Source organism: Apus apus, chromosome 2 (assembly GCF_020740795.1).
Source record: "Apus apus isolate bApuApu2 chromosome 2, bApuApu2.pri.cur, whole genome shotgun sequence".
NCBI classification, from domain to species: Eukaryota; Metazoa; Chordata; class Aves; order Apodiformes; family Apodidae; genus Apus; species Apus apus.
The window spans coordinates 122,780,563-122,806,357 of record NC_067283.1 but is presented as its reverse complement, the minus strand read 5'-3'; the positions used below and the strand labels follow the sequence as shown (position 1 = coordinate 122,806,357).

The following is a 25,795-nucleotide window of genomic DNA, read 5'->3' as shown; positions in this document are numbered from 1 at the left end:
TTTATTACCAGAATGATGCTTTTCTCTTACCTCCTTTTTATTTACACATCATTTTTTCCCTAATACTGTAATTATTGAATTTGTGCTCACCATATTGTATTGTCTTTGAATGTCACATCTTAGGATTCCTGTAAATATCAGCAGTACAGTTCTAGCTATGATATCTGACTGGTGTGCTCCCACTTTTTATGTTTTCCTCAGATTTGTACCTCACTTGTGAAGTCTTGTGTGTGTGTTCTTGTGAAAGCTTATTCTCCTTCTGGTTCTTGACTATTAATATATCATCTTGAATACCAGAGATATTCTCTGTGAACTTCATACTTTATCCAATTCAACCAGTTTGCTTGATACCCCTTCGTTGGGCTAAGGAATGAATATGGAAAATGCAAGTGACAATTTGTTTTAGTAAAAGAAGGTAAAGATTGTGAAACAGTTCTTGTTCTACTGGATTTAAAGTTATATGTAGTGCTGAATAACGTTAATTTTACTTACCCTATGTAGTATAGTGCTTTGAGATGGAAAGATGTAATTAGAAAGAGCTGGCAAAAAAAAAAATACTCAGTGTATATGTTTATGGGCTTTTCTGCTGAATGCAGTGTAATATGCAGTCTCTTCTTGGAACCAGATTATTTCCTCCTGGAGTTAGGTTCATTCTCATAGGTAATCTCTAAAGCATGGAGAATGGAAGAGTAGAAAAAACATTTGAATGTTTTTGAATTCGAGCAGGGTTCCCTCAGAGCCCTGGCTGGGTAAGGCCACTTTTGTGAGTAAAGCTGTCCCTAGGAGAAAGAGTAAATGGAAAAGGTGACAGGGCACTATTGGCAAAGATGGTGTGTATGAGGGTAGCCACTAGTTCCTCACAGTTTCCACTTTATTTTCCTGTAAGTACAGCCATAGACTCTATCCTTTTCAGTTTCTGGGGAAATCATAAGTGTATGAGCAATGTTATCTTTAAGGAGAATCATCTGGTGTGATGGGAAATGATGGAAGTAGGAGAAAAGGAGTTAAGTGTGTTTCCCAGTTAAGATTGAAAAAGGATAGGAACAAAGTTGCAAAAGTTGTTTTGCGGATTTGAAAATTACTTTAAAATGCTTCATCCACAGCTTTTTTAAACAGCCTGCAAACCCCAACACTGAAGTGTCAGGTCAAAGGCTCTGCTGGTCCCTGCCCTCCTGCACTGCCCAGCCCTGTCAGAGGTGGGCAGAGCAGGGGGGAGTAAATTGGCTATCTTTATGCTGCATGCCAAGGTTAACAGGGAAAGGGTGTGCCAGCACAGAAAAGGAAGGGTTTGTTCTGCTTCCAATCTGTGAAATATTTCAGTGAAGGTAGCACAGAGTAGTATGTTTGTGTGTATACTTTACCTTTTACAAGTAGGAAACCTTCTGAACAGTGAGGTGCAAACCTGCCTGGGGCTTGGCACTTGGGAGGGGTGGGAACTCTGAAGATGAAGCATAGATAGGTTTCCCCAGTAGGCAGTGGATTTTAAAAATGCTTAAGATGTTTGTCAGGGGACAGAGTTAAAGTGAGATAAAGGATGTTACTTTAAAAAGAAAAAAGGAAGCACTCACTGGAGGTTGTAGTGCAAATCATTTGTTATTTGTGCTTTCTTGTATTTGCAGGCAAGTTGGCTGCTGGGAGGAGTTGAACCATAGGATGTTGATGAGAGAAGAGTATTGCAGCAGAACTAAAATTACAGGCAAAAAAATTAAAGTACTCTAGCGGGAAAAGAGTAATTCTGGCATGCCAGATATTCAGCATTAAGCATGCTTAATATTCACTTTAGTCTCATATGACATATTTATGACTGGTGTGTGTGCCCCAGTGAAGGCACTGTCTGAAAATATATTTGTTAATTGGTTTTGGTGCAAGAAGTAAAGAGAGTGCACGTATTGCTCTGCTTCACCCACAGCACAATTTGCTTTTCGGTACAGCAAGATGCAAAATGATTTTAAGTGTGCCAGGTTTAGGTTTCTTTTGGATTCGTACCCTTAAAATCAGCAGAAGGGAGGGAGGGGAGTTACTCTTGTCTATTATCATCAAGCTCTGCTAATGTAGCCCGGGTGCCACGTGACTGCAGAAAAGGCTATTATCTCAATGAAAAGGAAACTGCTTTTTAGAGCAGCAACAGAACAGAAGCAGGAGGAATTTTCGAGTACTCCACCATGCTGGATTGTCAAAGGGGGATCTCTGATCAGCAGTTAGGGAAGGATTAGCGTGGCCAGTTTGTCAGCTGTCATTAGAAGCAGATGACAGAGATGATAAGCTGCTGTGTGCGCACGTCCTCGCTCAGCATGTGCTTTGGTTTACATCAAGACGTAACACTGGTTTGGGATAATGGAGAGCTGATTTTTTAAGGCTGTAAATTCACTGGTAATTGTCTCTTTTTTAGCATTATTATTATTTTTGCCTTTTTTTTATTTTTGCCTCCTTTTTAAAATAAAAAGCTAGTATGATGGATGGGGAATTTATCTACATCTCGGTCTGAAGACGCAGAAAAACTAGAGAGATCTGCCTTCAACTGCAAAGGCTGGAAGACGACAAGGTGTGTTTCTGAAGTGCTGTGACTTCATTGTTAGCACTCTCTTTTTCCACGTATGTGTGCTCCCGTGTGTGCATCCTAGGTGTCTGGATGTTGGGGTTGGGGGGCAGGGAAGCGAGGGAGGTGTTGATTTGGGAGAGTGGGAGGAGGAAGAGCTAATTTCTTTTTAAACAAGGCAGTTTAAAGATAACGTTTCTAAATAACAAATACAAAGAAATTACATCAATTTGATTCTCCAGTTTCTGTAGTTTCCCCCCTTTTTAATGGCTACAGGTGAACTTGTGGTTGCCTGCGACAGTTTTATGGGTTTATGAGGCTAAATATATCTTAGTGCACAGGAAATATTTTTGTAAGCAAGTTTTCTGGTATCCAGGTTAATACACAAGCCCATCCATATTTTCCCACTGTCAAGAGGAGGTGGAGCCTGAGAGTGTCTTTTTCATTGCAGTAATTACTATTCAGTATTCAGTAATTTCTGTGCACATGAAAAAGTACAGCCTAAGTCAGAGTGAGTTTTTTGCTGTAAAGCTTTCTCTTTCTGACCAAGAGCTTAAGTAGACAAAACACACTGAAACATTTGTCGGTGTTATACAAGTTTCTTTATTCTCTAATCTTAGCAGATTTTTTACAAGTATGTGATCCTGTGAACAGAATGACATTCAGTTAATCTTCAGACCTCGTATTTATCTCATGGTTATGCATGCTGATGTCATTAAATATCTTGGCAGTATTTACCTTTCTTTTAACCTTGGGAGGGCAAGACTTAGTATTGCAGATTAATTAAACTATAATATACCCTGAAAAAGGTTATAGATTGTTACTTGTAGTAAGTGAAGATAGTATGCTGTCTCCCTGCCCAGGAAGTTATTTGCAGGCTTGTTGGCTTTTATTTTCCTGTCATATACAATATTAATCCCAACACTGCACTTTACCTCACAGCAATAATGCTAATCCTGGGCCACAAAAAAAAGCCAAAATTAAGTGTTTGGATTTGTGTAAGAGTGCTGATTGTAACTTCTCTAGAAGCCTCCAAAGTTAAGGGCAGGATTGAGAAGATGCATATAACTGGTCATTGCTGCAGTGCACTGGCAGTTTGCTAAAAGTGTTTTCCTGGATTCATATTGGACTAGCGGTGGTGACTGTCATGCTTAGAATATGTTTAATAATTAACATACATACAGGAAATGCCCTAGTTTATTTTATTTGGGACTTTGAAAAACTCATGCGACTTTGAGATAGGAGTGGGGAAGAAAAATATTATTGTTTTTCAAATTAATGTAGTGTGTGTTTGAAGAGACTGTATTTCATACTGCGAGGGCAGAGCCAGAAGAGTAAACAATTCAGCGCTATTTTTATTTGCTTGTTCCCTTTTGTCTTGGTTTGATTATTTTAATTGCTGTATACCTACATTTTGATACTGAGGCCTGGGGCAGGTGGTGCCATTGAGTAGAGGCTTGAGAGCCCGTTGCATTTGCAGCACCAAATGTTGAAGCCACAAGAACAATGAGACTTCCTCTCTGCTTCTTGTGTTTTCTTCCTTTACTTTATTACGGAAGATCTAACAAGATATTGGGGACAGAGTAGTATTTACTGAAATGTTGGCACCTGTGTTTTGCAAAAAAATAGATTTCTACTGCTTGTACTGTCATTTTCATTTGCCTGATGCCTTTTGGAATGTACTAAGGGGAAAAATTTGAACAAAGTCAACCTTTTGTGTGGACTGTGCTCTTCAGGTGGCTCTATGTTCTCTCAGATCTCAAGCTGGGGTGCTTTCTTTCATAAGCAATTTCTTATAGAAATATGGTATACAACACATATAAAAAACTTCAAGCACTACCTTTGATCAAAGTAATTTTATTTGCCCACTCTTCAAAGTTCTCTATGCTAGTGTAGTCAACAAGGTTACACTGGTAATCTTCAAAAGGTGTTGCTCTCTTTGTTTTTTCCTTCCCCCACACACCCACCCCCTTTTTTTTTTTTTTTTCTTGTCATCTGTGTAAAGTAAATTTCTTGTGCAAGGAAGAAGGGAAGACTTGACTGCATTGCAAAATATGCCATGTTGTAAGAAAAAAACCCTTCTTGGAAAGTCTGAGATAGAGAAGTACTTTGAAATATTTCATTTCACTCCAGAGTTCTTAGCACAATATTTAATAACAAATGTCATTAATAAGTCAACTGGCTGGTTAGATTTTGCTTTATTTACTTACTTAGGGAAAAAATGAGGAAAGGTGTGAAAACAACCTTATTCTCAGAATCTGTTTAATTAATAAATGGAATAAGTTTGTTGGTCCACTACTATAGAATAACCCCATAATTGTAATAAGTAAGCTGAGTTACGGACTGAGGACTGGGCCCACAATCCAAGCTGTCTGAGCTGAGTGAAGGAGGAGACTGTCAGTTGATAATCATCATACCTGCAAGGAAGTCCTGATGGGGTCATCTTACTGTCTGCAGTCCTTGTTAGCTTTTCTTACTGGCTTACGTTCAAATGTGGAAGGCCTAGAAACATGCCTGAATTGAACTAAAACTGTTTATTAGCTGGTAAAGCTTTAGTCTCTGGAGGTGGGGGCTAGGATTTGAAAGCCTGTGTCTTTCAGAAATGGGCTGCACTTTGTAGCTGAGGGTCTGTGGCCAACCTGGTGGGTGGTTTCTCTGGTAGCTGGAGTTGTACATTGAGAGATTGTGAAAGGCTGGGTGGGATGAGAGGATGGAGAGCGTAATGAAGACAGCAGGAATTTGATGAAGGTCCTAAATGAAGAAACTAACTAAGAAGTTTCTGATGAATGAACTTAATTTGCAGTGTGTGTTGTACCTGAATCTCTTCATTGCTCTTCCCATTTCATTTTCTCCTATGCACGCTGTCCCCAGACAAACTTAATCAGGATATGGCTGTGCTCTGATTTTCCATTCCTTACAGTATAGGCTGTTGTGATTGAGCAACTATCTAACCTGAAGTTTTTCCAGGTGGTCAGTCCAACTACTTTTAAATGTGTGTCCTTTTTCACTTCAGAGAAATGTATTGCAGGCTTCAGGTCAACTCCCTTTATAAATGTAGTGGGTGTTTCTTCCCATCTTTATTAATTGTATTTCACTATATTCCAAAATTAAAAGTACTTATAATATATGCTAATTCTTTCTTAGCACTTGCAATTCTTTCTTACTATGAGTGGTTTCATTATTAACACAAATTAATTCCAGTTTATTTTCACAAAGAAAATAAAATGGCTGATAATGAATATTCAGCTTTAATAGTAGAGTAACCTTGTTTTCCTTGGGCTGCCAGATACAAGCATAGTTGTGTCAGGCCCATGGAGTGATTTATGACCTACAAAAGAGACAAATAACAGTTTGACATGTTTGTCTAGTAGACTAGGAGAAAAATCCAAGCTTCTGTGAAGTCAGTGATAAAATTTTGATTTATCCAGTTGAGTCATAAAATCCCCTTAGAACTCTACAGTTTGTTCCAGAATGTCATTTCAGCTGTTAAGGGAGTTGTGGCAAAGTGTATATAGTGCTGCCTTTAAGTGTTGCTGAGGTCAAAGGAATATATGGAGTTTAGAAGGAACTGTGCACAACTGAAGATTGGTTTGGAGGGGGAAGGAGGAAGGACAGCTACACTACAGCTAAACTAGAACCACGGGTTGTCAGAGGCAGAGAGGAGGTATCAGGGGAAGGGTCATTTGTACTTTTTCCTGAGGCATCGGCCATTAGCTTCCATGGCAGACTAGTCACTAACTAAATGTCTCTTTCATTTGACTCATACAGCTATCCCTGTATATGTGTTATTTGTTCATAGTTTTTATTTATGTATGTGTGTGTATACACATATATACATATAGATACAGGCTTGTGTCCACAAGTTTTTATTCCTTAGCAATTGACTAACTAAAGCAACTAGATTTGTGTGAGTTTTCATTTTAGATGCTTAAAAATTACAGTTAGACTTGCCTCTTTTGTATTGCTGGTTGTGTTTTACCTAAGCAAATAGAAGAGTATAAATGAAGACTGACACAGACATTAAATTTGAAGGCATTAGTAATTGCTATTCCTGTTCCCAGTTCAGTTTGTAAACTCATGGATGCATTAAAACAGTATCTGATTAGGGTGTTCAGGTTGCTGTGGACACTGTAACTTTTGTCAAGTTAACAGTACTTCGTAAGTGTTTGCAAGGTGCTTCTGTGTGGCTCTGACATAATTTATTCTATTAGTTTTGATGTTTGTGCTTAGTAACAATGTGTGTAGTTAGTACTTTCAATGCCTTTGACAAGAGTTTAACACATATCTAACACATCTGTATTAGGATACAAAACTAATTCCGCATCTTGGGTGATGATGCAAGTGTGATCTTTTATGCATATTGCTGTATTCTCTCAAAAAGAATGTATTAACTTGCTTGTTCTTCAAATTTTAGTAAGAAAAAAAAATTTTTTTACTACTTCCCAACTCTCATGCTGCTGCTTCAGTATAAATAGATGATACTGACATGGATACTGGTATAAGCAGGAAGAACCTGCTGAGGGGAGCTACTTATTCATATAAATAATGGGATAGTAATAAGGGCCAAACCCCATCTGGTTTCTCCCATAGTATCTGGGACCATGTCCTTGTTGCCAGGGTACCATCTGGGAGCAGGGCTGAGGTGAACCCCCTTAGGCTGAGTAGGATGCTAAATTTTCTGGTGGAGATGCTCTAAAAATATTTCAAAGGCAGAGAGGTTGGTTAAACCAGGCACTATACTGAAGAGGACTTGGGTATTTAATTTCAAGAAGTGGTACCAGGTTTTGAACCTCCCATGTGCACTGGCCATGTTCCTGACTGACAGAGGGCATCAACTTGAAGTGGAATTCACCTCATAGCCAGCTGTTAACGTTACAATGTCCATGGCTATTTGTGGAGCTGAGCACTAGCATTTATATAACTTGATTATAGATATGTTTGACTTTGGTCTGTTGTTAACTTGCAACCTTCTGGAATAAAGAAACTTGAGTTCATTATTCTTCAATTCATAGTTGATTGTTACACACTGTTAAACTAAATGTGTGCTCATTGTAGCATCTGAGTACTTTAGAAGTGTGTGAATATGTAAGTGTATCTGGTAGGTATGTGGGGAGTAGGTTACTCATTCACCATAATAACAATGTCAAAATGTATAGAAATGTGTTTAGATAATATTAAGGTGCACTTCCTGCAAATCAATTTGAATTTGGTGCTTGGGGTTTAGCATTTGAAAGAAGTGTCTGAGGTTTCATCGTGCTTCCTAATAATAGGTGGTTGGGTAGAAGAGAAAAACAAACCCTCTTAGTGCTGCATCTAAGTGAAAATAAGAATACTGAGTTTAATTTTTGATTAGGCACTGGAGAAGATACATAGAGCTGGGCTTTCTAACCTGCAGCAAAAATTTCAGTAAGATAGTGTTTTCAGTAACAGCATCTACTCAGGAACTGAAGGAACATGATTTTGATTACCAGGTTAGAGCTAGGAAAGTGGTGGAATTCAAATTCACCTGTGATAGGTGCAATAACTCTGTGTACTATTGTATACAACTGATGTGAAAACGCCATGCTGTTCTCTCTGGCTCACCCTCTTCTTTTTACTTTTGACCCTTACAGAACCCAGTTTCATGAGATTTTTATTAATGGAATATGTTTTATCTAAAGTAAACAGACTAACAGGCAGGTATTTGACAGGTAGTTAACTGAAGTTAGATCCTAATGTAGGCATGCCCGTGCCAGAGAGATGCATAAATGCCTTTGCCTCTTGTCATTGGTCATACTTTTCTTGCTGCCAAGATAGGCATCTTGACATTCAGACTGAACTGTAAGAAATCATAGAATCATAGAATCATAGAATCCTAGGGGTTGGAAGGGACCTGGAAAGATCATCTAGTCCAACCCCCCCTGCCAGAGCAGGGTCACCTAGAGTACATCACATAGGAACGCATCCAGGTGGGTTTTGAATGTCTCCAGTGAAGGAGACTCCACAACCTCCCTGGGCAGCCTGTTCCAGTGCTCTGTCACTCTTACAGTAAAAAAAAATTTTTCGGATATTCACCTTGAACCTCCTATGTATAAAAATGTATACATTGTATTGGTTATATTTATGAGATTAGAAAATGTTCCTGGATATGAGTTTTTCCACAGGGCCTTACGCTTGTGAGAGTGGTTGTTTCAGTCTTCCCCTCTCTCTGGTCTGGTTTTCCCCTTGCTCTTTGGTAGTTTCTCAGGGGGAAGGTTGGCGTGGGAATTTAAGTGTGCAAATAACAGTTTTGAAACTGAGATTGGCAGAGAAGATTCAGTAGGAGTTAAAATACGCTTAACTAAATGTTCCAGAAGTGCCATCAACTGGAAATGAAAGCTATTTAAATACGAAGTTTTCTATAATATTATCTTTCTATGTTGTTTGATTTGCTTCATTTGTAAGCTGTGCCAGTCATGAAGTCTTATTAAATCACTGTAGATTTGAAATAGTATGCTTCTAAATCAGAAAAATCCTAGTTTAAATAAACATGTAAGAAGTTGGATTTTAAAATATTTATATATTTATTTATTTATTTATTTATTTATTTTTGGTAACTTGGCTGCCACAAAGGGATGTAAGAGTGAGTGGCATATATACAAATAATGTTCTGGCATTGTATTTTGTTTTTTAATCTGGTATTTTAAGGGGAGCTTTAGTGGTATTAAGCAGCATTTCTTGTGTTGTTGAGTATTAAGAATCAGAAACAATTCCAGATAACAAGAGAGACCTGCAATTACGATACAGTCTTGAATGTTTTTTTTTCAGTAGTACCACCTGTGTCCTTTTCAACGTTTTGGAGAAAACGGACCTTTTCCTTCTTAAAAGTGGAAATGGAGCAAAACTCTTGTATGTTACATAAAAAATGGTATTTTCTTCCTCTGATATTTTTTTCTGTTGTCTTACTAAAACCTAGTCTTGCTATTCCTGAGCATACTAGGGCGGGCTGACATAGTCTAATCCGTAAGCAGCAGAGTGAGTGGCTCTTTTAAGAGCCTTAGCCTATGGGAATACAGAAGGTAGGAACCATCTTACAGTGCTGAGTTTTTGCAAAGTCTCAAGCAGAACCAGGGTTTCTCAAACCTGTGGCTTTTAATGTCGAGGAAAAACTCCTTCTCCTTCAAGATCTATTTGGGTTTTAAAGAAAGTCCTATTAAATACCAGCCTGTAACACTGAACATTAATGTTAGCCATTTATTTGATTGTTACAGCACATGTTAAAGAGCTGCTGCCACCCACTTGCAGCCTCATGAGTTTATTAGATCGTCTTCCCAGTGGCATCTTGAAGTGTTTTTCAGCTAAAAAATTAATGAGCATTATTGGCTTTCAGGCTGCAAATGGAACGTGTCTTATACTGTCTAATACACTACTCTAAAGCCATTATACAGAAGTAAGGGAAAAGATATTGTTGAGGAAGGAGCCTTTGGCTTAAGCATTTGTTTATAGTCTGTTATGGCTTTTTGTAGAGTGAGCAAAAATGTGAGTAGTAGGTGTTGGAGCCGGTTTTCTGTGTTTTTATACGCGGATTTAATGCCACTTGCTAGTAAATTATATTCCTTTTCTTAGTTCTAGTTTGTGGAGTTCAAGAATAAAGTAAAATTTAGTAAATATTACCATGGATCTTGCTTTAATTTACCTCTTACAGGCCCTTCTTCAAATGAAATCGTATCTTCTAAGTAACAAGTGTTCTTTTCAGATAGAAAAAGCCACAGGTGCACATCAGATTTTAGTAAAAATAATTTAAAGGTGACTATAGTTTTGCTGCTCACTTCCTCATAGAAATGTGTTTTCTGTTTTCACTTTGTACTGGGGTACTGTTGTGACAGATTTTAGGCAGTTTCATTGATAGTGAAAATGGTAGTGCTGCTTGCTGTTTCAGGAAAAAAAGAAAAAGCATGCCCTTGAAAAAGTTAATTAGTATTTTTAGTATGAGGTTTGCATTAATAAATGAGGAATTGGACATCTTGCTTATTTTGGCAGACTGGCATTATTTCATTTGGGATATATCTGAATTCCAGGTGTTCAGTGATGAAGGATGGGTATAGTAGTTGGTTGTAGAACATGTGGTTTAATATATCCTTAACTTTCTGTCAGACTTTTTTTAGTGGTGGATCTTTAATTTTATCAGACAATACAGTCTTCTTTTTTTCTCCCCCTTTTATTTCCATTGATTTTTCACTTCCAGTGTTGCTTGTGGTTTTTTTCTTTTCCAAACCCTGTCCTATGTCTCTCTGGATTTGTTTGAACTACCTGTGCAGGAGAGGGTTTACATGTGAGGAGGCTGAGCTTTTTGCAAGCACAGTGCAGTGCACAGGGCTCAGTTAGCTGATTTGAATTCTGACAGGTGCTACAACGAAAAGTACTGGGAGTCAGAGCAACCCTTTCTCCTGAACTGCTGTGGCTCACCAATAAATGATTTGCCTTAGGCTCCAGTGGCTTCAGTCTCTGCTCTGGCATCTTATCCTGCCTCTGACAGCAGTTTCCTTTTGAGGCCTGGGAAAATAGCTAGCAAGTATTGTATTTTTCAGAAGGGTTGAAGGTTGCAGTATGTATCAATATTAATTCAGGTTCAGAAATGGAGCCAGTGAAAAAAGAGTTCATAAGCAGGAAAAAATGTGAAGAATCGGACATTGCACGTGACTTCCAACTTTTCTCTGGCTCCTACCAGAATTAATGCTGTAAGGGGTGCATCAGCAATTTTGAAACTGAGACTGAAAGCTTGTAATCATGAGAACTTCACAGGAAAAAAAAAATAATGAATGTATGTTGGAGTTTATAATTGACCACAGAACTATTAGCTGTTTATAATTTTTAATTGCACTCTTAGAGAAAATTTTGCCAAACTTTTCACTGGGTTGCTATATTTTTTGTCATCAAACAGCATTTTTGCCATTTGTTACTCAACAAAACAGGGACTTTAGTAAATTACTTCTGTATGTATCAGTTGCATTTACACTAAATGCATGTATTGTTGTGCAGGAAGAGTGGTAGTGTAGTACTGCTACCTGATTGTTCACGATATCGTACCTTACCTTTTGTTTGCTACTTTTCAGGTTGAAATAGCAGCTTTGAAGGTGTAATCCTCATTTATTCTTTAACTGCATTTGTTAGGCTTATAATAAATCTGACAGTTTAACAGGCCCTGTTTGGAAGATGGCCTGCCCTGATAAGAGATAAAATGCACATTATCTTCTTCTGCATTGACTCTGGATGATTAACTGGATTCACTAATGCTGAAGATCAGTGCTGGAAGGTTTACTCCAAGTGCCATGTTCCCTTATGGCATTTGAGACATGGAGAAGATGATAGAAATTCATGCACTGTCTTTGTGCTAGATTTTTTTCTGTCTTCTCTTTCATGGGTCCTGTATTTGTCTCTTTCTTCCATGTGCTTTATTTCTGGGTTAACACTGTTTTAATTTTTTTTCCCTTTGAAAGATGAATGTCTTGTAAAAGTATGTTTACTGTTGCTTAATAATAAGGTGAAGTCTCTCTGTGTGCTTTAACTTAGAGCAGTTACTGGTGGAGGATGTGAAGGAGGATGTGCTGTCACAATGAGAGCAGAAACTATTGTTTTGTTGCTGATAACAAGAAAAAAAATTTGAAACCTCTTTCAGGCCCCGTTGTTTCAGTCTCCTAACATCTGGTAGAAACTGGTCAGGTGTTAATGATTACAATTACTTACAAGAGTAAGTTCAAGAGTTTATTAATTTAATTTTTCAGAGTTTGTGTTTTACACTTAACAATTGGATGCTTAGGCCTGTGGTAGCGAAATGGAGAGAACAGGAAAGCACATCTCTGGTCATAAATACAAATAAAGTATTTACTTACCTGAGAGTTGTATTGGTACAGATTATCTGTTGAAGCCTAAAATTAATTCTTAAGTTATTTTTAGTAATAATAATTCCACTTCTCTAATTATCTCTCCTTCTTTATATGAAAATGTTGCAGTGAGTGTGTTTACCTTTCCATTGCTCCATTACTCCTCAGCAATGCTCACGGGAATTGAAGCTTGAGGAGCATCTGAGTCAACATTAGAAGTTCAGTTCTTAGTTATTGTTGTGGGTTTTTGCAGGACAAATGAAAAATATAACCTAAACAAATATATTAAGAAGAAAAATCTGCTACCACCACTGAAAGCAAAATGTTAATCCCACAGTGGGATATTAAGTTTGTATTTTAGAGTGCAATACAGCTCCCAAACAACTTACACAATAAAAACGGAGTGTGTGTTCTTTCATGACAGTTCATTCTGCAAAACAGCATTCAAATTTGGCTTTGGAAGACATTTTCTTTCAAATAAAAGTTAGTTTAGTTCAGCATCTGATGTATCATGATACTGTTTCTTTCATTAACATATGTCTCTGTCTCTCTCCTCAATGCAGTGATTATTGCTGGTTTTATTTTTACTAATTCCCAATTTGGTTAAGCCTTTTCCTATTCTATGCCATGCTAAATAAACCTTAGCCACTCTTTCTTGGTTTTTGTCTCAGAAGACGTGTTAGGACTGAGACTACGTTTCCATTTCATCTAAAGCACTAAATAAACTGAACTGTTCAATTTCTTTGCTGAGAAACTTTAGTTTGGCCTTTGAGATTTTTTTATATTGACTTAGTATTGTCTGTCTAGCTCTCCACTTTCCAAGGCACCTAACTCTGGGTTTTGTATTCTGCTCTGTAGCCCAGGCATGTACAGCACAGGAGCTACAGAGCCTATACAGTTCTTTTGAGGTTTAGAACGTGATTTTTAATGAAGCCATAGGGAGAACAGAAAGCAAATATGATATTTAGTGGTAGATTTCCAGAAAAACTTTATGATGAGTAAAAAGAAATGGGTAACTCATTCTAAGAACATACTGATAATGCTGCTGGGAAAAATATCTAATGGCCTGGGAGTTTAGACACAATTAGTATGTTTAATATGGTGAGAAGAGGGTGCTAGATTCATAATTATGGTACAACTTTTGTTCCCTTAAAGACAGAAGGATGAAGTTTAGATTTTCATGGTGGGAGATTAGTTCTAATATGTCCTGAGGCTGGATCTAGTGGAGGTCTGCTCTGCTCTGCTGCAGAACCAGAGCTTTCTTGCTCTTCTTGAAGTGGCTTGTTCTCAAAATGTTGGCAATATGTGGGGACATGCAGATACACATATACATGCATAGACATAATTGATAAAAAGATAATCCAGGTATTTTTCGAATAAGATCTTATACCATGCATGTAAAACACAAGCTGGGAGCAGTGTATTTCAGGGATGACTGTGTGTTTTTCATGATACTTGACCAGTATCTTAAAAAAAGACATTATGCCACTTTCTCCTCAAACTGGTTGAAAAGAAAATACTTCTTTGTAAAAGGATTTTTTTTCCTGGTGTTTTGTTTGGGTTTTTTTGTGTTTTGTTTTGTTTTGTTTTTAATTGAGCAAAATATTAGATTGTGGTCAATTCTGCCTGAGACAGCTCTGAGTCTTTGTGACAGTTTGTTTGCGCAAATTTCAATAAGTAGCCTTCCTTAGCATCCCTGCAGGACTGTTTAGATGTCCATCTCCATGCTGCTTCTGCCTAAATATTCATTCAACCAGTTCACTGGAAAAACTAAGTTTTCCAGTGTGAACATCCTCTTACCAACACAGGTTCTGGCTGCTAGATTTTACACAGTATCAAAATTAAAAGGAGAAGGAGACCACAGTTTTAACCCACAGCATTGAGTTCAGTGCATGGCTGACCGGGCCAGCAGAGGAAAGGGAACTGGTGGGGCAGAAATGAAGGGATTGAAGGAGGTGGACCCCCTTGTTTTGATCCCTGATTTCAGTTTTATGGTGGTGTGAAGTGATGATGGGATTATGGACTCCAGCTCTTATTTTAGCACAGTATGAATAACCTCCTGGAGACACCTCCTTCACAGCCCTCGTGTTTATTTTTCTGCTAATCCCAAACAATATAGGAGCTCTCTGAAATGTCTAGCAATGTCTCCTGCCATCATCCTTACTGAACTGGCAGCAAGTAGGCAGATGGTGAGCTAAGACTGCCCTGAATTGCACGAGCTTTTTGACCATTTACATTATCTCCTTATGCCCTTTCTAACTGTTTTCTGCCTCTGTACTTAGTGAGGGATAAGTAATCTGGGGCAGGCAAGTTTTGTGTGTTCCTATGCTGCATAGGACAGCCCATGGCCAGGAGCAGGATTTCCACGAGCTGTTTACTGCACAAATCAAAATAAGCTTGTGTTGTTTTAGCACAGGATACCTTGAGAAGTTATTTTCCTTATTAAGTAGATGATGTATACAGAGTATCAGTTCCTCTGTGGTCTCTAGTGTTGACAAATGTTCTGTTTCTCCGACATTGTACATGTAGTTGTGAAAGCATTATCTTCTGATTTTTAGCAAATGCTGCACGTGCTACTGTTTTGTGTAGCTGGGATACACTTTTATTTTGTGTATTTGAATTCTGTTGTGTGACACTGTGGGTTTCCCTTTGTCTTTCCTCATTCAACCTTGCAAAATAGCCATGAAAATTCAGCAGCCCAAGCATGAAAGGTACTTACCTGTTTTTACGTACGGGTAACAATCATAGACATGATAACACTTTGCTTGCCCACCACAAATTTTCTTCTGAAGCAGTGTTGTATAGCATTTTGTGGGGTCATAAACACAGTATTTTTATTGATACCTTTCAAACAAACTGTTTCAAAAGATAGATTTGTGAAGGAAAAACTGAGTTGAGCATGAAACAAGAAACTTAAACATATTAACAAAGAACTAAAGACTTTTCCACCATAACCCTTTCTTGCACTTTCTTCCTTTTAGTTGCTGATATGTGTTCAAGATGAGTGGGATGGGAGAAAATACCTCTGACCCATCCAGGGCAGAGTCAAGAAAACGCAAGGATCCTGATCAGCTTGGACCCAGGTTAGACCATTTATGCCTGAAAACATCGAAAGTGAAAAGTTTTTTAAAAAAACTGTTACATATGCATATAATTTTCAGTTGGAAAATTACCCCATTCTTGCAAAGAGAAGTCAGTACCAAACTACTCTGATTCAGTAACTCTGTGTTGTTTTGGGTTTGGGATGGGGGTGGGGGCTATTGTCTTTTATTACTATTTGCTTGTTGGTTTTGAATCCAGTGTTGTGCCAAAACACAGAACTTTGGTGGCAGTATAGGAGCTATATAAAAATCTTTTTGGCTAATCACTGCAAGGGGTCTTCAGTCCCTCATCTAGCAATCTAAGATTTTTTACCACCTCTCCTGTATGTCATAAGCAGGTACCTGAAAAATATTCTTCAGTTTTATAGCATTTGCATTACCAACACAAATTTTGCCACTTGTTCAGCATTTTTTCTTGCAATTGTTTGTCATAATTTTACAAGGAGTATGGATTGTTTGGCTTAACTTTTAAGCTTTTATTTTCTCATACATGGGTCACTATGTGATACTTGTTGGACTCTCAGTCCCACTGTGGAGTGTTCAAATTCCACCCCCTAAATTTTAATCCTCTCTTGAATTTCAAATTCCAAACTTCTTTTGAAATGGGTTGGGGAAAAATATTTTTTAATGGTCCTTTCCTTGTCCCAGAGGAAACCTTTCTGCTTGAGAAACTTGCATTATTTTTTTTTTTTTTGGTGTGAGAGAGGGCAGTTCTCTCTGTTTTTGTGAAACTACTCTCAAGCCATCTTTGAGCTAGCCAGAAAGCAAGCAAACTGACATTAAATACAACAGTTTTATAAACTCCTCTTTCAGCCCTAAAAGAAGCACTGAGAAACGCAATCGTGAGCAAGAGAATAAATACATTGAAGAACTTGCAGAGCTGATTTTTGCAAATTTTAATGATATTGACAACTTTAACTTTAAACCTGACAAATGTGCAATCTTGAAAGAAACTGTGAAGCAAATTCGTCAGATAAAAGAACAAGGTAAGGAGACTAATTAATTAACTTTGAATGCTTTCTGTGTTGATCGTTACTTTATTTTTGGCAAACTCAATAGTCTCTTCACCTTTTCTGTAGCAAATTCCCAGGTTTTTCATTAATCAGTAATGAAAAATGCTGTAATGTCATGTATACAGTGTGCTAAGTATCATACAGTATTTTAATAAGAAGCTTGATGTAAAATTCATAAATGTCCAAGAGAGAGAAGATTGGTGAGTCCAGTGTGTGCATCTAATGAAATTGGTATCAGTTTTGCTTTTGTAAAAGTTAAACTAGGAGGTGGCTTTAGGGAAAAAATAAAAAGACTACTTACATACTCTTACATGGATGATGAATTCATGTAAATTAGGAATAATCCAGGAGAGTGGGGTATTAGAGTATTCTGCATATCTCCCCCTCCCGCTTTTTTTTTGTTGGTATGAATAGATATTGTGGACTAAATTATCTGCATCCCTTAAATGATGACATCATATCCTCAACTACAATAGATTTGAAACTTTTCTAATCTCTAGATAGGGTCCTGTTATAAATGCAAATCAGAGAACGTGACAGTTTTCTTCCTGTTCTTTGTCTAGAAGACTGGTTCTTTATTTCTTTTGATATATTTCCTATTTAAAGAAAAAAAAAATCTTTCAGAAACTGAAAATTTTTGGAGGTGGTTTTTGTGGCACAGATCTATCTTCTCTGGGCAGGTGTGAATGGAACTGCAGGTGTTTGGGTCAGATTCAGATTGTTAAAGTAGGTGCATATAATTTTTCTCCTAATTTAGAAGATTGCAGCCTCTTTATAAAACTGTGTTTAGAGCCATTCCTTTGGTTTTCAAACACTGATGTCTTTCACTTGTTCAGTATTCTGTGATTTCTGTGGAAAAATTAAGCTTTTTTTTCCATACTGTATATGTGAAGTTAAAAAAGTGGAGATCAAGTGTTGCGTAATTTAGATTCAGATTTTCTTCTAAAACAAGTAGGTGAGTAGACCTGTAGTTTCAGACATCAGTTTATTCCAAGGTTAAATGGAAAGTGGAAAGTGTCCAATTATGTATTAGATGCCTCTGAAGTGGTTTTAACAGATTATTTTTTGTGTATGTTCCTATTTCTCACCTTGTTCTCTTCTTATTGCTACTAACTTGCCATAATTTTTTTAATGGATGCTCTAGTGAAGTTGCCGAGTCACATATTAGAAATATACCTCTTTACCTAGCATAGTGTCCATCATCATTTTGCACTTTGCTGACTTTTGAGATTATTTTTTTTCCCTTTTTTCTTTTTCTTACTCTTAGTTTCAGATTTTTGTTTTGTTGTCACAAAGAGACACATTCTCTTTATGCTCTCCTGAAAAGGGATAAGGACAAAAGGTTGTGTTTTCCTGGGAAGTGCAGGCATAGAGCAAAATCTGTTTGTCCCCTTGGTGACTGTCTCAGCAATTGTAGAACATCTCGTCTGAAAAGATAGCTCCTATTAATGGCAACTTTGGCACATCCAGGGTTTTGTTGTTCAGGGCAAATATCATAAAACCAGTTTTCATATTGTTTTAAAGTGTTCACACTCATCAGACCAGGTTACATGTAAATTATTTAAATCATCATGGGCTGGAATTGTACCAGAGCCGAATGTGCACTTCATTTTCTAAGCTCATAAAGTTTTATTGCAAAACCAACTGAGAACACAATTATAAAGACAGACTAAAATGCTGTGTATGCTTTTTATTTCAACTACTAGTAGTTTGCAACCCTGGAGCAGTAAAGATACTAAATTACTCTTTATGAAGTTAATTTGTTCCGTGAGGTTCTTCAGCAGAGAACAGTTAGACTGTCTGATAACTGGTTGGGTCTGTGCATAAAACTCATAGCTGATACAGGCTGGACTTCAAGCCTCTCTGTGGGGCATTGCCAAGTACTGAGGCCTTCAAGGGGGTCATTAATAGCATCTCAGGATGTAGAAACAAAGATTAGAATAATTGAAATTAATTCTTTAAACACATAAGTTTGATATAAATTCCTGTATAGAAGCTACATCTCTGTTGTTGTGGCAAATTTAAAAGGCTTTTCCTTTAAGAAGAAAATAAGATGACAGCGTATTCTGAAATGCAATGTTATTTTAAAACAGGCATTTCATTAACAAATCTCACTCACACGTAGTAAACATTTAAACTGCAGGAAGAGTACAGTACACCTGTACTTCTGTTGAGTGCCACAAAAAAACCTGTTTGCTAAATTAACTACGTGAAATTACTGAGTGATTCTACACTAACACAGAGAAATTAAGATGGTTCAGTTTTTGTGCAATGGGTCTTCTCTGCATTTCTTCAAAGACCGGTTAGCTTAAATTAGGGAAAACTTATTTTACAGTTTTATTTTTAGAAGTTTCAGTAAAGCAGTTGGATATCTGAAATAAATTCTAAAAATTCTTCACAAATTTTCCTCTTTCTATAGATAGAATTGCACATTAAGGTCTAATTGCTTACAAAAGCACAGTCAGTTATAAATACCTTGTAAAGCTACTAAACCCAACAAGTTTTATAGCTGCTACTGAGATTTGACAAGGAGACTTCATTCTACATTCTAGGAATGAAAACATGGAAGGAAGAAATACAGATAGATGTTTAATTTCCCATGTCAAGCTTGCTGGGCTGGTAGTTGAAAAATGTAATAGATACTTTGCCATAGTAATACTGTATAGTTTACCATAATGTCATCCTGATCTATTTTGTATGCAAATATATATTTGCAATACTGTATCTGTTATCTTTATATCATTTCTCACAGTATATACTTCAAAGATTCTTTGGTAGTGGTATGTTAGAGATTCAGTTTATTACCATTTGAAAACAAGTTGTAAATATATGCATGTAACTGAATTCTTTAGAAGAATTAAAGGTATTTGGAGGATATAACCATGGCATGTTTTAATCTGGGTTTTGAAATTGTTTTAGCATTTGTTAAAATGAAGACAAGTTTCTTTACAGAGGTTTAATTTTCTATTAAGTACTTCTGCCATCTTATCTTACAGTGATCTTACAGAGATTTGTGGATATCTGGAGGAGATGAAAAAATGTGAATTTAGCAATAAGATGAATAGAAGTTGTATTCATGTAAATCTTAAGTGGATATTTCTTGAGTTTTGTGTTTCTTTAAGCACTTGAGAAAAAATATAATTCAGGGGGTTTTTTTATAACATGAAAATTATAAGAAATGGTGGTCTTATGGTTATGTTACATGGTCATGAAAGTGTAAGCTCTCCTGTTATTTGCAGTCTATGTTAAGTTACTTTGAAAGAGTCACATATATTGCAGATGTGTTCATAATGTACATGGATCTGTATGAGCACAGTAAATTCCGATTTGCATGTGCTTAATTAAAAAGGCTTGTTTTAGGCAAGTGTAAAGACCAGTGGGGTTAAATGTTCCTTTACATGCCAGACAGCCAAGAAGATGTAAAGCCATTTGGTTGTACTTAAGAAGTATATTTAGTAAAATAGTATCTGATTTTAGGATCATACCTTACTTTTAAGAAAAAATTTTGGCACTTAAGACAGATGAATTTCAGGTGTATAAGTACTGCTGAAAATGTTTTCTCATATCTGAAGACAACAAAATTCTGACAGCAAATAAAATTAGTCTGAATTCTCTTCTTCCTTAGTTTATAATCAGTTGAATTGTTTACATAAATCTTGTTTTATTTCATACCTACACTAGTCCTTTTCTTTGAATCTTGTCATTTGCCTAACTCCTCTCATTATGTTAGCATTTTTATTTCTCATTATTGTTTTTGGTTGTTTGTCCCGTTCCACCCCCCTCCCCCGTAGTTAAAAGCTCTCTTTATCCATCATGCTAACCTCAGTCTCAGCAGGTAAATAGCTCTCATTTTAAAGCAGAGACTATGTGTTAGATTTCACTGTTTGAACATCTTCTGGTTCAGGCTTTGAAACCTTCTTCATTATCTACTTGTGCTTTTGCCCTCTTCTCTGGATATCAGCAATGCAGTAGGTACAGAGAATACTGAAGATCACCTTAAGCTTCTTCAGCAGTTTCTCTAGCTAAGCAGTCTCCTCTGAGCCCTTCACTTGGCGTGCTGAAGAACGTGTCCTGACATCAAGTACAAGATGTGGTGGTTATTTTTTTCTCTAGTCCCTCGAGTCCCTTTTTTTTTATTTCTTTTTTCTTTTTTTTTTTTTTTAAGGATGGCATCCACCTGTCTTACTTAGATTCACAGAGAGTGTGATATAACCTGCTGTGCCAAAGTATCCCCAAATGCAATTGTATGTCTCAGTTCCATTTGCTGCAGAGTCCAGCTCTCATATGTCACCAGTTTCTGAAGAGGTTTTGTGTTCTCTGGATCAGTAGAGGGAAGGGATATCAGGGTGGCAATTATAGTCTAGCTGTTAATTTACACTTTGGAGTTCTCACATTTTGTTTCCTGAATAGCATTACAAGATAGACCATGTGCAAGCTAAAACAGTGTTGGGAGAAGTACTTGATAAAGAGAGACATGCAAGAGCTATGGTACCTCTATGAATTAAGAAGGCTTGTTGTTAATCATACGTATCTTCTTTTTCTTGTTTCACATTTGATAGCAAAAACAGTTGTTGCTTCCCCATAGTAGTATTGCTTTCTAATCACAAGGTCACTCCACCAGATAGTCTATTGTTGCCTCTAGCACTGGTATATATGCAAGTAAAATTGTTTGCTAAAGGAAAACAACATGGTCTTAAAGCTGTAATAAGGTGTTACTTTGGCTGCTGCTACTTTGACTGTATCAGATCTGCATTTAGATTCATATTTCACAAGGTATTTAAGCAACTGCCTAACTTTAAGCAGATGAGTAATCCCTGTTAAGTCAGTGGAACTACTTAAAGGTTCAAAGTTATGTGCATGTATATCTTACCAAAACAGGATATTAAGACAAGGGAATATATGCAGACTTGTTTTTTGTTTGTTATTTTTTTGTTTTGCAAATATTTCAGTTGATCAGTTTTACTGTAATTATATTTTTTATGTTAATCATACTTGAGATGGCAGAAGATTTAAAATTTATGCCAATTTTTTAATTTTTTAAAATAGTTTTGCATGGCTGTTATTATTTATATGTGCTGTACTTTCAACCTGATAGGATTTTAAGACTGAATTAAGTGTCAGAGGAATTTGTTTCTGTGAAGTTGAACAATTTATGCTGAACATTTACCAAAAAAAATCTGTTACTGAATTTGTTTTGCTGTCTCCTTTACCTACAGCTGAGAGTGATACACTGAAAATGGCTTTGATCTTTCTCCGTATATTGTAAAGCTTTTTGGCTAAATATCCAGTTATGTTGACTTTACTGTTTCATGCTTCCAGAGAACTCCTAATTCACTGAAGAATTTAAACTGGGTATAAGTAATGCCAGACCATCAGTTCCTTTTCTGGCTCTTACGAAAAGTGGTCATTAGGCAGAAAACCCACCAAGTGGGAAATTTCCTGATCTTTGTCTGTTTTACTGGAGTTTCATATCATGCAGACTAGTTGGCTTAGGCTTTATCTACACGTAAGTTATGGCACTTCAACTATACTAGTAGTTGTCTGTGGAAACAGTGTTACAATTTAATTAATAGGATTTAAGAGAGTAGGAGCTGAATATGAATTTATGACATATTGTTGTGTTGACACTGGGCTCCAACTATTGAGAGAGTTGGGTTTGTTCCACCCTGGAGAGAAACTGGAGAGACCTTATTGCGGCCTTTCAATATATTAAGGGGGCATATATGAAAGACAGAGACATTTTACCAAGGCCTGTAGTGACAGGACAAGGGGCAGTGGTTTTAATCTGAAAGAAGGTAGATTCAGTTTGGACATAAGGAAGAATTTTTTTTATTATCAGGGTTTGATTATAACTGTTAAGATAATGGTCTTTTTCAGGTAGAAGTAGAAATTATTGACAGCTGCTACAGGAAAACTTGCTTGCTTTATTTTGCATCCTATTTATATTTTTATTTTCTTTTATCTTGATTTGGTTTTCTTTTATAACTTCTAAATGACCAAGAGAAAAAATAATTTAAACTAGTGGAACATGGATAGTGAAATGGATTAAAAACTGGCTACACAATAGAGCCCAAAAAGTGGTGGTCAGGGGTGCAGAATCCAGCTGGAGACCTGTAACTAGTGTAGTCCCTCACGGATCAGTGCTGGGTCTAGTCCTGTTGAACATCTTTATCAGTGACCTTGATGATGGGACAGAGTGTCTTCTCAGCAAGTTTGCTGATGATGCAAAGCTGGGAGGATTGGCTGATTCACCCGAAGGTGGTGTGGCCATTCAGCGAGATCTGGACAGGCTGGAGAGCTGGGCAAAGAGGAACCTAATGAGGTTCAACAAGAGCAAGTGCAGAGTCCTGCACCTGGGAAGGAGCAACAAAATGCACCAGTACAGGCTAGGAGGTGATTAGCTAGAGAGTACTTCCATGGAGAAGGACCTTGGAGTCCTGGAAGACAGCAAGTTATCCATGGGACAACAATGTGCACTTGTGAACAATAAGGCCAATGGTATCTTGTGGTGCATTAAGAGGAATGTCTCCAGCGGATCAAGGAAGGTTCTCCTCCCCATCTAGTCGGCCCTGGTGAGACCTCACTTGGAGTATTGTGTCCAGGTCTGGGCTCCCCAGTTCAAGAGGGACGGGGATCTACTTGAGAGAGTCCAACAGAGGGCTATGAGGATGATTAAGGGACTGGAACACCTGCCTTATGGGGAAGGTCTGAGAGACCTGGAGCTTTTCAGTCTAGAGAGGAGAAGGCTGATAGGGAATCTAATTTATGTATAAATACATGAGGGCTGGGCATTTAGAAGGCAGGGGCTCTTTTCAGTTGTGCCTTCTGGACACAAGTGGCAATGGATTCAAACTTGAGCACAGGAAGTTCCACCTCAGCATGAGGAAGAACTTCTCTACTGTGAGGGTTACAGAGCACTGGAACAGGCTCTCCAGAGATGTTGTGGAGTCTCCTTCTCTGGAGACTTTCAAGACCTGTCTGGATGCCCTTCTGAGTGATCTGCCCTAGGTGCTGTGTGGCTTTTTGTCCTGCTCTGGCAGGGGGGTTGGACTCAGTGGTCTTCGGAGGTCCCTTCCAACCCCTAATATTCTGTGATATGGTTGTTTATTTTATGTTCTGTAGCAGCAAAGAGATTACAACCAATGTTGAGGAATGCTATAAAGGCTTGAGCTTCTTCTATATTTAAAATGCTTTGGAGGATGTGTCTCAAGTGTTCCCTCATTGTTTTTTGCAGGAATAGTTTCATTACCATTTGGTTTTGTTACTTTGGTCTATGTATATTAGACTTGTGGGAGTGTAGTAAAATGTCTTGTATAAGGAAGATGGAGACATCCCTTCCTGAAATTTAGGATTTTGGAGGCAGTCTCCTTGCAGATAGTGTATGGTTCTCAGGCTGCTTTTAAACTGCTACGGAGCACTTTAACCTTCAAAACTTTTCTGTTTTTCTTTTGCAGTTTATTCTGTATTCTTTTATGAACTGTAAACATCATAAATGCATTTAGCATTTTAAATTTGGGAAAAAAATAAAATACAAAAATATAGACTGACATCCAGGCTTTCACAACATGAATTAAACTTCTGAGTTTAGTGTTTCTCAACAGCTGCTCAGTCTTCAGAAGTGTCTTCAGTGAGAAATACTGGGTTCAGGTGCTAAAGGAGAAATACTGAGTTTAGGTGGTAACCAGGAATTGAGGGCTGCTGATTCAAGTCTTCATGTTTGTGTTTGTAGACTCTTACTGCTGGAAGGTACACAGTGTAAAAGGTGCTGAAAGAGAACACCAGGGCTTACTTTGTGCTTTAGATTAGTGAATGCAGCATGCTAATCTCAGCAACATGTAAAGCTAGTAAATGAAGGAGACTTCATGTTACCTTGACTGTCTCTGTGGAGCTTAATTTATGGAATAGCAAATTAATTTACTGAGAGTAGAGGTGATACTTCAGTCAAAATACGATAATCTATTGTAAGGAACCTAGCTTTTGTTACACAGCTTTTATCTTTTCTTTTTTTAAGACTGCAGCCTGAAAAGTAATAATAGAATATTTGCTCACAATAGATCACAATGCCTTTCATACCATTTTTGAATTCTGAAGACCTGTGGATTCGCAGCACATTAAAGAGGTATTGATCAAAGGCTTCTCTGTGTTCCAACTAGAATCAAGATAATTGCATCTGTTCCAAGTCATGCATTTTGTTATTTCTGTAATGCTTTCTGCGTATGGACAACTGCACAGTTAGTTAGAAATAGGAGTCCTTGAGTGTGGAATGACTGAGAATATGAATAAGAATTACTACTTATTATTTCAGTTTCTTTTTTAAAAAAACACAGTGTGCAACTGGGGAAAAAAATATAGACCGAAGTTTGAAGGATGACGTGGTAAATGATCATTTACTCACCTTGTCCTGTACACTGTTGAGCTGCTAGTGAGTGTCCTCAGATGGTTAGAGGCAAGACATGGACGTCTTCTCTTTCCTTTCATCATTAAAGTGTGTTGGCATATCTATATATATGTTTTATGGGACATTGGGAGCTCTTATGTGTACACTGCACATGCACACACTCCTTTCTGAAAGCAAACTACTCTTTTTTAGCTCACACAAGATCAAAGCAAATGTCAGAAGATGGAGTGAAGTACAGAAAGGTACATAAGCTCTGCTAAAGTAAAAAACTTTCAAAGTCACTATTCCATAACTGAAGATGCTGCAGATATTGCCATGTTATCTGAAGAACTATCTGCATGCCCCTTTGGAAGAAGCAGCAGTGTACTATCTCTGGTGACTGATGGCTCTAGTCCAGAGGAGGGTCACAAAGATGATCAGAGGGTATGAGCAGCTCTCGTATGAAGACAGGTTGAGAAAGTTGGGGTTGTTCAGCCTGGAGAAGAGAAGGCTCTGGGAAGACTTTATATCAGACTTCCAGTACCTAATGGGGACCTTCAAGAAAGCTGGGAAGGGACTTTTTATAGGGCCATATACTGAGTGGACAAGGGGTAATGGCTTTAAACTGGAAGAGGGTAGATTTAGGTTAGACATCAGGAAGAAATTCTTCACTTTGTGGATGGTGAGACACTGGAACAGGTTGCCGCAGGAAGTTGTGGATGCCCCCTTGCCAGAAGTAGTCAAGGCCAGGCTGGATGGGGCTTTGGGCTGCATGGTCTTAGTGGGAGGTGTCCTGCCCAAGCAGAGGGGTTGGAACTACATGATCTTTAAGGTCCCTTCCAACCAAAACCATTGTATGATTCTAGTATCTTCAAGCAGGAAGGCATTTTCCTTCAAACCTTGCTCTGCTTACTGATGCAGCAAGTGAA

General features: G+C 37.6%; 1 protein-coding gene across 6 annotated transcripts in view; it reads left to right on the top strand.

Moving 5' to 3' along the window:
* Positions 1-25,795, top strand: part of NCOA2 (nuclear receptor coactivator 2) — a 190,143-nt gene that overhangs the window by 98,599 nt on the left and 65,749 nt on the right. For 4 of the 6 annotated variants that reach the window (XR_007888563.1, XM_051610141.1, XM_051610142.1 and 1 more), the window contains 2 exons: positions 15,357-15,458; positions 16,290-16,462. Coding sequence is in view for 5 of the 6 variants with exons in the window: in XM_051610141.1 (XP_051466101.1) it covers positions 15,376-15,458; positions 16,290-16,462 (256 nt within the window). In the remaining variant the exon portion in view is untranslated. Of the gene's footprint in view, positions 1-2,454; positions 2,543-9,354; positions 9,404-15,356; positions 15,459-16,289; positions 16,463-25,795 lie in introns of those variants that run through there. The other 2 variants (XM_051610143.1, XM_051610144.1) reach the window with 2 other exon arrangements.